This window comes from Elaeis guineensis, chromosome 7 (assembly GCF_000442705.2).
Source record: "Elaeis guineensis isolate ETL-2024a chromosome 7, EG11, whole genome shotgun sequence".
Lineage (NCBI taxonomy): Eukaryota > Viridiplantae > Streptophyta > Magnoliopsida > Arecales > Arecaceae > Elaeis > Elaeis guineensis.
In genome coordinates this window covers 78,626,234-78,639,327 of record NC_025999.2, presented here as the reverse complement: position 1 = coordinate 78,639,327, position 13,094 = coordinate 78,626,234, and the positions used below count along the sequence as shown (strand labels likewise).

Sequence of the window (13,094 nt, the reverse complement as noted above, 5' to 3'; positions counted from 1 at the left end):
ATCCATATTAAATTTTATAGAACAGTGATTATATGAGATAATGCTGCTTTGAGTCTTGTGACAGCCATAAACTAGAAAACCATCCTACAAATATAACAACAGCTAAAAGTTGACAACATATATATTATATAGTGGTGTCCTAAATGGTTCTTATTCATACCCATACTTTGAACGCTTCATAGCAGTCCTTCTATAATTAGATGTCAACTCCCTCACCATGAAGCCTAAAAAGTCTTAATAGGCACATGACATATAAAGGTTGGATCTTCTAGATTGAAAAATAATTATGCTAGTGTTTATTCAACAATACATTTTTTTTTTTTCTGAGAAAATTTGATCATGTATTATCATCTTAAGAATGCTGCATACACATTTTATTTTTTCTGAGAAAATTCTACTATACATATGGAGCTGCCTCCCCGGGATTTCAAAATCAAGATCACCTCACAAGCAGGTCGGTGACATTTACTCACCAAGGGAGTTGTTGGGTTTGTTTACTTTGTTGAATGTATGTATGTATGTATGTATGTATGTATGTATGTATGTATATGTATATATATAATATGGTAAGGAAAGTATATTTTTGTTCAGGCATAAGAAGTTTTAAATCTCTGCAATTTCCAGAATGTTGACATGATTAACAAACACTTGCATAATTATCTTACTTCGATCAGCAGTGTCCTTCATACCACCTCTTGTTCAACTTGCATAGATCAGCCGGAATATTGTAACAAAATTAATGTTCAGAAATAGTTCACTGATAGCAAATTCAAGTGCTTATGATCTAAAGGTAGTTTCTGCATCCCGCCATTTCCCTTTTTTTTCTTTTCTTTTCTTTTCTTTGTTGAAATAAAGAAGTTCACTCTACCTTTTATGTCTCCTTGTCTTCTCCTTTATATGAGACAAGCAAAAACCTAAACTAGACTGGAGTCCAGATAATACATTCCAGTGATATCCTTGGCAGATATACTACATAGACCTAATAGGACACCCCAATACCAACTTTCTAGATGTTGACAGATTCCAATCTGGACTGGATGGCACTTCAGATAATGTGAGACCATCACCTTTGACCAATGATGCAGAATATAGAGCACAACAAGAACATGAAATAACTTCCACTGGTGAAATCAGCTTCCTCCTTGAAAACCTGACTGTTATTGCACTCTCACCAAAACAAAATCCTCAAGGATCCATCTCCTTAGTCTTAAAAGCCTTCAACCAATACAGCCAGGTTGCTTAATTTGAGCTAAATAAGACAATAGACCCATAATGTAAGCTCATCCCCACAATGCCAGCCAAGCCAATAGACCCATAATGTAAGCTCATCCCCACTATGCCAGCCTCGTTAAGGCCCTACCCCTTGACCAAGAGCTGAAAGTCCACCCTAAACATCAAGTTAGCTCTACTGAAGGGATTTACCATTATATGTACAAGAATTCAATAGGATTGCTTCAATTCATAAGATCGGTTCTAATTGGACCATGCACATCTAGCAAAGCTTGACCTTCAGAGCATGTACCCATTCTCAGTACAAATCATCCAGCTCTTGGGCCATGTAGCCCTTGTAAAAGTAATCAAATATAAATGCTCCCACGGTCCCAGTGAAAGACTTATTACTCTTTTCATGCACTTCTCGTCTTCCCTCTTACCATCACTGCCTCTTCTACCTTCTCTTATAACCCAACTCCACTTTGATCTATCTCTGTCCCTTCTGTACTTCCAAATAGGAAATACCTCACGGCTAGAATGCATCCACTTATGGAAAAAGAGGAGTTCATTTATCACTTTCTTACCTGGGAGAAGTAAAAAATAGTTTTTGCTTATTTAGGACAGGAGCCCTTCTTTCCCGGGAGGAGAACAAGACGGCCTCTGGTCTGGAGACTTATAGATCCACTCCGAAACGTCTTGGACGGAATCCCAATACTCTGGCATCCGGCGACTGAGACGCCCCGAAACCTCCCGCTACGAGCTGTGCTCCGCAGATATGCTACATTAGGGTCTCCACCGCCGCAGCCGCAGTAGATCGGAGGAGTTCAAGAGATAGAAGAGAAGAGAAGAGAGGAGAGAAGAAGAGATGGGGGTTTTTGGAGAGGGGTCGCGGTGGTGCTTCTGTTCGAGGGAAGGGAGGTCGGAGAGAGTCAAAGGTGGCATCCTTGCCGCTAAAGGCTCCGCCTTCGTCGCCATCTCCGGCGCCGGCGGTGGAGGTGGCGCGGGGACTGGATTCCTCATCCACCGCAACCTCCTTCTCACCACCCACGCCAACATCCCCTCCGTCGCCGCCGCTGAGGCCGCCGAGATCCGCGTCTTCCACGGCCGCCTCCCCGCCCGCCTCGTCCCCCATAGGTGGGTTGCTAACTTGTTCTCCGACCGATTTTCTTGTTTTTTTTTTTTTTTTTTTTTTTTCTTTTTTCCTTTTTTCTTTTTTTTTTGCTTATCGTTCCCATTTTAGTAGAGGATCGTTGCAATGTGCTGCTCAAATCTTAGGTTTTAATTGATTAACGGTCTCCAGTTTCTCTAGATTTATGTTCAAAGTATCAGTTTTATGATAGGTTTGGACTTGGGATTTCAATGGTGTGTTGATTTCTTAAAAGGCGGAAATGGGGGAAAGCATGCAACTGTGGCTGTGGCGCCCCCATTGTTCAATCAGGATCTGATCATGATCTTCTAGCCCATGGGTAATGCCATTGTCGGTCATTAAGATGATGAGAGCGATATTTCCGTCAAGGATGGTGTATTGTTGTTACCACCTTGAGTTGAAGTGGGATTGGAATTGGGGCTTTCTTAGGATCATCAAATTGATGGTTACACTTCTTTGTCAGGTTAAAGCAGATCATATGTTGGACAGAGTTCTGGACTTGCACTCAAGTCTAGGTTGGATGCAGTCATCATACTTCTTTGCTAGAGTAAACAAAATGTTAAATGATGGGGAAGATGATGGTTTATTGATGGCATCATTTAACATGTGATTTTGGCATGCCACCTACTTATGTTTCTTTTGTTGAAAAGTAAGTTTATGATCGTCAACTTTGTATTGAGGTTACACCCAAAAAAAAAAATAATATACGGATGGTCAACTCTTTCCTCTGACTTAAAATGGTCAAACAATAGCTCCCTTAGTTTCTTTGTGAGCATGACCATTTGCTTTATAGAGTTCATATTTATGTTACCGGTTATCACAAGTCCCTCATCGCATTAAAAGATGTCAACTTCATTTTGTTTTGTTGTAGGTGGATTACACTGCAATTTTATTAGTCATGCGAATCACAATTATATTAGTTGGATACATCCATCATGCTTACTATATTAAGCTGCAAAATATTGTTATATTCCATGCACATTCAAGTTCACCTACACTATGAAACACATGCACATGTCAAAAATTGCACATTTATTTAAGTAAAAATGCAAGGGGATTCTTACCTGTATCGGCTTCAAAACCCAATCAAGGGATGCCAATCAGACTTAAATTACACCTAACATATCCAATTAAATAAATATAAATACTTAGCATAATTATAAAAAACTAATTACCCTCATGAAATTGGGGGACCAATTCACCTATAATTAACCACCCCAAAAGCATTACTAATTTAATTAATCATTTATTAATTTTTTCAAATTTCCCAATCTCAAAAAACTTTTCGTTTTTGCAACTAATCCTAGCCCTAACTTTTCTCCAGCCTATCCCTAATCCAAGCTACATATACCAAAATTGAGGAGCAAGAGGCTAGGGTTTATTTAGTTAGGGGTTTAGACTTTGAAACCCTATGCCAATGTTCTTACTTGGATGGTCATGCTCCCACACAAAATCAAACCAACCAAAATGAGAGAAAATAATGAATATACATAGAGAGTAAGGGTGCTAATTAAGGACTAAGGATGGAAATTACACAAAGGGGGTGTTTGGTGATCCAACTTGGACCATCGTGGTGATTTAAGATTGCTGGTGATCCAAATTTTGGGGTGATCTAATCTCTAGTGATCTAAGATCATTATGTTTGGTTTGCCATAGTGCAGTGATTAAAGATCCTCAAGTATGTACAAGCTACTTGTTTGGTATGTTATAAAAATTCAAGATCATTGATTATATAATATTAAAAATATTCATGACAACTTATTTGGGAGTTGAGATTGAGAATTGGGATAAAAAAATTTTTAAAACAAATCAAATAGATTTTTCTTCTTTCTAATCAACACGACGAGAGAAGGGAGATTTCTTTCTCTTCCATGGAGATGACGCCCTAAATACCCACATGCGTTTCTTCTCTTCCATGGAGACTACCCACCCCACGTTCATGGAAAAAATATCACGGCAAAAAAAAAGGTTTCTCTTCTCGGAAGTTTCTCAATTGTGAGGGTATTTTGGTTAACATATTTTAATATAAGATCATCGTGATGGAGTGATGTTGGATATCCATTCTCAAAAGCGGATTTTCTATCACCGCATTGAATAATGATTTGAGGAGTGGGGGCGATTTGAAATCACCACTACGTAGGATCACCATGGTGCAACCAAATACGACGATCTCATCACCTCCACCTACATTACCCTTGATCCTGGATGGATCACCCCATACCAAACACTCCCGAAAGGGTTAGGAGTTTAGAAAAGAGAGAGTTTGTGGTTGTGGCGGTGGCGGCGGCGGTGCTTGGCATTTATGGAGCACAGGAGAAGAGAAGAGGTGGTAGAGGCTCGCTATGAGGGAGAAAAGAAATAAGTGGAAGAAACACCATGGGAAAGAAGAAATTTGGGGAAGAAGAGATAGAAGGGGCTCAGGTCGTGTGATGAAAAAGAAGGAGAGGAGACTACAGTCTCACTTGGCAAGAAAGGGAGAAGGGTAGGTGGAGAAGACTGGCATGATGGGAACGACAGTCAATGAAATTTGAGATGAAGAGGGCCCTGTGTAGGAAGGGTGGCATGATGAGAGGAGAAGAAGAGATCGGAAAGGAAGGGTGAGAATAAGGGCTGGGAGTGGATTCAAGCATCTGTTCAATGGTGGGTTTGACAAGGAGAGTGGAAAGAGCTTCACAATCTTGATTGCACGGACGGGAAGACAATGGAGTCGGAGTAGGGTGAGGAGAGATCAAATCAGGGATCGAAATTGGGGTCTCTACATTTGATCAATACTTGGGTAGCATGTCCAGATAGATCCAGAAGTAGTAGACGGGATCGTGTGGAGGGGTTGGCAGGGCGAGGCAGTGAACCAGAGTGAGGAAGTCAGAGGCGATGGTGGAGGTGGTTGGGGAGATAGGATGGGAACTAGGGTTTTCATCAAAGATCTGTTATGCTTTGCAGTTATACACCTGGCCAATTCCTATTGAACAAAAAATAGATCTTTATGTACCTGATAATATGTACTATGTCAGATAAAATCATAATTTTTGGTTCATAATATGAAATGCCAACTAAATTGATTTTCTTGGACAAATTAATCTTTTGACTACTAGTTTCCACTAAGGATAAGCCATATTAATGACCATTTATACTTCCAGTGTTATGAATTTCTTTTTTGATGAAAGTGTTATGAATTTCAACTAAGTTCTATTGCATCATTCTTCTGAGCATGTATGTCTATTCATTAGAACAAATATCTTTTGTTCATGATGGGTGCATTGACATGACTGCATTTATGATTGGGGTGTATATTGTTCATGCCTCTCCCTTTCTCTTTTCCTCTTTTTTGGGTTAGTTAAGCAGATGGAATACTTATTCTAACTTCTATTTGACATTTTTTTTCCAGATTTTTCATTACCAGTTCTGTTCTTGATCTTACAATAGTGGGGTTTGATACTGTGGATGCTGACTCAACTTCACAGGGGCAGCAGCCTCATTACCTGAAGACCTGCTGCAACCCAAGCCTTGATCTGGGCAGTGTGGTTTACCTTCTTGGGCACACAGACAAAAAGGAGCTGATGGTTGGCGAGGGAAAAGTAGTGATAGCCACTGACAATCTCATAAAACTCTCAACGGATGGAGGGACATGGTGCCCGGGATCTGCTGGTTTTGATGTCCAAGGAAATCTTGCTTTCATGGTCTGTGATCCAATGAAACTTGCCTCATCTCCTACTGCAAGATCATCATCTGCATCTTCTTCATCATCTCTGTCATGGAAGAAGGATTTATCTATGCAATTTGGGATTCCAATTCCTATCATCTGTGATTGGTTGAATCAGCACTGGGAAGGCAGCTTGGATGAGATCAGCAAGCCCAAGTTGCCTCTCATTCGATTGATGTCTTCTGGACAGAAGAATGAACATTCTTGTACTTCTTTCACCATGCGTAGGGTATTCAAGTCCACTGAGGAGGAATTTGATGATGTTTCATCCTCACAGATAGCTTCGAAATCTATACATCAGATTGGATCGAGTAGCTCAGCTAATATAAAAGATTCCCAAGGGGAAAACCAACTTGTTGATTTACGTGCAGCCCATGAGCAGGGAATTCCAACTCCTGAAATCTTTGAATCTCCTAGGCTGACTTCTGGGCCAGTTCATCAGAAGGAACATGCCCCAGTCCAGCTCTTGGATATTAATTTCCCTCCTAGAGCTCCCAGATCTATTGTTCTACCACTTCCCCTTGAACAGTTGTTCTCTAATCAAAATAATGTTGAAGAACCTAAACTTGGAAATCCATCAAGAGAAACTGGTCATGCAATGTGGGACGTGCCACAAGCCAATTCTGAAGCAGATCATAAGATGGTTCCAGTTGGTCCATGCCCCGAGGATTGCTACAGTGAGGTGCAGTCCAGTTCATCTCCATTGGAGGTTTCAGAATTTCGAAATGAGGGGGATGGGTTGAGCAGTGGGGAGGAAACTATGTACTCGGCTGAAACTATGGAGAGCAGAAACTTCCCAAGTCCCAAAGAAAACAAGCTCCAGCACGTCGGCAGGAGCCAAAGCTGTGTGAACTACAGCAGATGGAATTCTACTCAGAGGAATTCAGCAGCACGGAGGTGTGCCTTACAAGAGCAGTGCACTATAATCCCTGTGAGAAAGACACGCTCGCAAGCCGTGCCTCAAAGGAGTCATGATTATTTCAGCCCGACTGTCTCCTCGAGCATGAAGAAGAGGAACAGCACAGAGCAGCCGATGAGGCCCCGCCAAAGTGTTGTCCTAGTGTCTCCGAGATGGATGTTCTGATCGCTTGTTTATCAATGAAGAAAACAGAGAACAACCAATTCCCTGTATCTGCTTGGTGTTGTGCCGAACTCTCTGCCACAAATTGTTTTCTGACAACAAAGTAAGTAATATTTTTTTGTGATTTTATGTGCAGAATGTTAAATGAATAAACAGATCCACTCAAGGATCCAGATCTGATGGATGGAAATGAGTGTGTTGCAGGGGATCATATTAAATGGGAAAATGTAGCATTGCTTCTTTATGATGGATTTGCCCATTTCCGGATCTCTTCTTAGGGAAAGTGTTAGGATGCACCCAAGTGGTTTTTACTATGGCAAAATTTCTCAAACAGCACGCATATTGATAAGTTTTAAAACCTTGTTTCATGATTTTCACCTCGATGATTTTGCTTAAATTTGTCTTTGCAATATTTTTATAAATACATACTATCTTTGGTGACTAGATTGGATGCTGGATTGTAAATATTTTAATATGCCCGAAGTTGGACCGGCATGGTATTTGGATCTATCCTATTGTAAGCTTATGGTTGGGTTGTGCAATGAATTTCTGTAAGAAATTGCTTTGTTAGGTGGCATGTTGCCCCGGTAGATGTTCCTAGCCAAATTAAAACTTTGAAAATTTTGCGGTAACGAAGTTAGCTTCGCAACTATATTCGGTTGGGCCTTGAAGTATTGTCATAACTAACTTGGGCTTGTAACCCAGTTTATCTTTTAGTTGTTGTAACAAAATATTTTATCTACATATATATCATGTTCTGTAAATTTTTGAAAGTATCAAGTAATACTCTTTCACCGTCCGTTCGGCTTCTCGGCCTATCAAAATTAGGGATGGCATCAGACTGGGTTTGGAATGGATTTTTAATTATTTAAATTTAAATATTCAATAATTTATCCAAACTCAACTCAAACACTATCGAAATTAAATTTTTTTTTCCAAATCCATCTTAATCAGATATCGGATAATTTGGATTTATCCAATCTGAACCCACTTGAATCACATTGAGCATTTTTTTTTTCATTTCTATCAATTCTAAAGTCATACTATCATTCCACAAATCATATCTGCTTTAAACAAATAAAATTAAACAACACTTAATTTCATATTCAATCAAAATAAAATTCAAATTTTCTTAAGCAAATAAAATTCAATAATACTTAGTTTAATAATACTTAATTCTATATTTAATTTAAATAAAATTTAAATATAATATGAATTTAATAGATCAAGATAATCAATAACAACACTTAGTTCCAATACCTCTGAAGTAAATAAAAATATAAATATAAATAAAAAAAAGTATATTTAAGTTTCAAATTTTAAAAAGACTTAAACAACAATTAAATCTGCTATGTTTAAAATTTAAATTCAAATTTAAAATATATCAAAAATAGTAATCATATTGATGTATCTTGTGATTGCATGAATATTTTTTAATCTTTATTTGGTTAGAACATTTTTCATGAATAAGTTAGGATTTAGTAATTAATAGGTGATAATTGATAAAATATATTTAATATAATATATATATATTTTTTTAAAATATTAAAATAGTTTGGATCAAGTTCGGATCGGATATCGAATTGGGTATATAACTACTCAGTCCCAGTCCGAATCCAAAATTAAGCATTCGGATTTTATCCAAACCCGATCTAAACCTAGTCAATGCGTCGACTACCTGACCCAATCAGATCAGGTCGGATTGGGTATCTATGGGTTTAGATTTTGTTGCCATCCCTAATCAAAATTACCCTAAAGGGGCTATTTGGTTGGAGGTAATCTGGCATAAAAAAAAGATTCTCATGTCAAATTATCATGTTTGGTATGAAAAAGAGAAGAAAGAGATTGTAAAAAAGTTGATGGATCCCATGCTTATTTTTTGGAGAGAGAATGTAAAACAAATATCATGAAAGGTTGGTATTTGATAAATTCTTGAGTGGCAGTAATCCATATTTAACCAAAATATCCCTAATAAAGTTGTGTATATAATTATTGAATTTATTCTCATGTCTTTCCAAATTTATTCAATAGAGTTTTTGTCAAAAAATTAAGATGGAGATGGTATTTTATAAACGGTTATGTGATTATAGTCATTACATAAAAACTAATTGAAGATGGCAATGTTATTTTAGTATTAAAAAATTATTTTATTTTTAATAGTATATATGTAAATTTGATCATATTTCTATGTAGATTTACATCCAACAAAACGTAATAATCTTTTTCCAATATCATTTTTTAAAATAATTTTTCCACCAATCAAATATAGTAAAAGTTATATTTTTCTACAATCATTTTTTTAGATAAATGGTTTCTAAGAATTATCAGATTATCCTGTAATCTGACACACCCTAACCAAACGGATCCAAAGTAAAAAGAGGCAAACCATATGTTATAAATATCATATCCTTGTATTGATCAAATTGAAAAAAAAAAAAAATTCCAAGTTGGGATGAAGTATTCATTTTGAATTTAAAGATGGAACTGCTAGTTCAAGTGAATTCTCTCTTAATGCCACTCTAGATAACCATCCCTAGCCCTAATCCTAATGCTTGTCTATTTTTATTTGGCAGTAATTCTTATCTTCTATAAAACTAATCCATAAATATTACATGACTAATTTTACTTATTTTGTTAATTTACACATGTGTATGCATATTTACATATATATGCATATATATAAGTGTGTAAATGTGCACTAGTAAGCATGCATGCTTATGTGGTGTGCATGTATCTACAAGTGTGTCTGTGTATGTCTGCGTGTTTGTTACATTGCACACTAAATATTAAGTCTTTAACAAAATTATCACAATTTCAAAACTAACGACGAATTACCTAGATAAAAGGCCACATTTTGATTTTGATCTAAAACCAAAACAATATCTTCAGATCAAAACTCCAATATTTTGAAGGGCCTTAACTATATATTAAGTGGGTGTAAAATTTGATGATATCAACCTTTTGATGCAGCGAACAACATGATGGAGCACATAATTTAAAAACTACTTAGTTTATTACGATCCATGTATCTTTGGATATATGTTAGATTGAAATTCAATTAGGATGTGTTTGGTTACATTTTTTGATTTTTAATTTTTTTAAAATATTTTTTATTTTTTTGATTTTTGCTATTAAGTAAAAGTAAAAAAAATAAAAAATATATTTGGTAACTACATTGCTATAAAGCGAAAAGCAATATTTGGAGACGGCAGGTGAAGAGCTCGATAAGAAAAAAGGGTTTAGAAAGGGAGGGAGAAGGGGGTGGGAAGATGAAGAGCTCGACGAGGGAGAAAGGTTCGGACTCTTTACTTTTTGGTTTGATATTTTAGATGTGTGGAAGCAAAAAAAAAATAGAAAATCAAATTTTAGAAAGTAAAAAATTTTTATTTTGTATATAAAATAATTATTTTAATTTTTTTTGACTTTTGCTTTTTGCTTTTCATGATGTTACTAAATATTATTTTTTAATTTTTATTTTTTAAAAATTAAAAAATAAAAAAATATTTTTTTAATAATTAACCAAATGTACCTTTAGTTTTGTAACTATTCCCATCCATCCTTCGACCGTGACTTTAACCGGAATCGAATCCTTGTCCAAGTACAAGGGATGGTACCATCCAAACTAAATGTTGGGTGGATGTCTGGCCAGGACACCACCTCCCAAGATCCTTTCAGTACTACACGATGCAGCAGGAAGAAAGAAGAAACAAAACAAAAGAAAAAACAATCAAAATACGTGGATCAGCCACAAAAGGGCTCGCCTCCACGGGGCATGCAAACTTCACTATGAAAAAGAAATTTTACAAGAGGAGACCTCACCCTCAACCCTTGTACACCCAATTCTCTCTCACCTGAAGTTCCCCTCACAAAAGCTCTCTCTCTCTTGGAGACCCCCCTGAACCCCTGAAGAGCCTGGCGACCGCTGTCAAGGAGCCTCCTGCTCCTTCTCTCTCAGCGCCCTCGCCTCTCTCTCTCTCCTCACTGGTTCGTACGGTTGTACGATGAGAAACCGAACCCACACTCCTCTCTGTTTCGTCTCAGGCCTTTTTAAAGGCTTAAACAGAGTTTAAGTTTGATTAGACACGGATTAGGAGTCCTAAACAAAGCCAAAAAACCCCCTGAACTGTCGGATCAAGACCGGGAGCCTCTTGGGCCGTCGGATCGCGCTCCGGTCCACGGAATAGTGCCGTGGACCGCGAGAAACACGTGGGAAACGCCCACGCGGTCCACAGGCCGCACCGTGGACCACCCGTCCACGGTGGACCGGGGCAAGGGGGCCAGCAGGTCGCTGGCCTGGGCCGGCCTGCACGCGCGGGCCTGGGCCGCAGGCCCCCCCCCGCGCGGGCCTGGGTCGCGCGTCCCGCGCGCCGCCGCCTGCGGCCGCGTCGCTGCCGTCCGCCGTCGGTCGCCGGCGGTCCTCCGCCACCTCGATTCTCATGCCGACTTCAAAAGCTCGTATCTCCTCCATCCGAGCTCCGATTCAGGTGATCTTGATCTCGTTGGACTCCATTTTTCACCGCGAACCTCGTTGTGGGCTCAATGTGGGCTGAATCTCGAGGCATCAAATCCTAACAATCTCTACCTCGACTCGATATTCGGTCTCCTCCAAACTCCGAGAGCTTCTGGATCTCCTCGCCCCCATGCTCTGGGGCAATCGCCTACTGATCATGGATGGGCAAACATGGGAGTCGAGCCAGGCTGCTCGATCCCATCTCCGTCATATGCTGTGCTCCTCCTGACCTAAGACCTGCTCGGGGCATCATCCTGCGGCAATAGGAATCTCACCTTGCGACGTCGCCTCTCGTCCTCCCGAGTCTCCTGTCTCGTGCCCGATCCGCCTCCTGGAACTCCACCTCGCTCTGGGCTCCACCTGGCTCCCGATGCTCCACCTCGCACGGGGCTCCCTGCCAGGTAATAATGTCCTCTGCTCCCATTCTTCCCCTCCAGCACAATCCTATTGCCACGTAGCACCCTCAGGATTCCTCCACCAGCTACCGTTTTATAGCCTCTCGAATCCAGTCTGCTAAGTGAGATAAGATTCTGCCTGAAATCGGGTATGTATCGGACCTCCCCCAATCTCCTCACTGCACCGTCATGTGTCCTCCAGCTGACCGTCCCAATGCCTCTAATCGCACAGCTCGATCCATCCGCAGATATACAGTGCCCTCACTGTTCTCCACAGAGTCAAACTACTCCTCTCTGCAACACACATGATAGGGGCATGCAGAATCTAATATCCACTGCTGGGAAGAAGTAGATACCTCATCAGATATCTCCAGGACATCTCCATCTGAATCGCTGCCGGCCGTCGCTACAGCAGCCACCGTCCGATTTTTCAGTTGAGGGCAATCTCTGACTAGATGCCCCAACTCCTCACACCGGTAACACCTGGTTTTGCTCAAGTCCCTCCTGAACTTAGACCGCCCTCGTTGCGATCTCCTGTCGCTTCGTCTACCGCCTCCTGCTCCTCCAGAAGCCACCAAAGCTGAGCTATCGACACCTGAGCTCGAAGCTGGGTTCTCCCTCCTTTGAACCTCGTTCTGGAGTATCGCCGCGGTGACCTCGTCCATCTTGATAGTGCTCTTCCCCACTAGAAGAGCAGTCACCAAAGATTCGTACGAAAAGGGAAGCGACGCTAGCAAAACCAGCACCCTGGTCTGCTCCTCAACGTTCTCGCCAATGCTGAGAAGGTCGGTGAGGATCTTCTGGAAGTGGCTCAGATGCTCCTGCACGCTCTGTCCCTCAGTCATCCGCAGTTGGTAAAATTGCCTCCAGAGGAAAAGAGTGTTGGTGAGAGACTTCGCCATGTACAACTCCTCGAGCTTCGATCACAGCACCGTCGGAGAAGTCTCGCTCAGCACATGGATCACCACCTCATCCGCTAGGTACATGTGGATGGTACTCACCGCCTGCATCTGTAGCCGTTTCCAATCCCGCACCTCCATGATGGTCGG

The 13,094-nt window shown here is 40.2% G+C and overlaps 1 protein-coding gene across 1 annotated transcript; it reads left to right on the top strand.

Moving 5' to 3' along the window:
- Nucleotides 1-1,669: 1,669 nt before the first annotated feature.
- Nucleotides 1,670-7,662, top strand: LOC105033194 (uncharacterized). The gene is made up of 2 exons (XM_010907884.4): nt 1,670-2,346; nt 5,745-7,662. Exons 1-2 carry the CDS (start codon nt 2,078-2,080, stop codon nt 7,141-7,143), a joined length of 1,668 nt encoding a protein of 555 aa, XP_010906186.1. The 5' UTR covers nt 1,670-2,077; the 3' UTR covers nt 7,144-7,662.
- Nucleotides 7,663-13,094: the final 5,432 nt, after the last annotated feature.

What these genes read in the sequence shown, in the direction of transcription:
- LOC105033194 (XM_010907884.4), top strand. Translation starts at nt 2,078, where the DNA reads ATGGGGGTTTTTGGAGAGGGGTCGCGGTGGTGCTTCTGTTCGAGGGAA. An exon ending in GCCCGCCTCGTCCCCCATAG is followed by an intron (nt 2,347 to 5,744) that starts GTGGGTTGCTAA and finishes TTTTTTTTCCAG; the next exon opens with ATTTTTCATTACCAGTTCTG.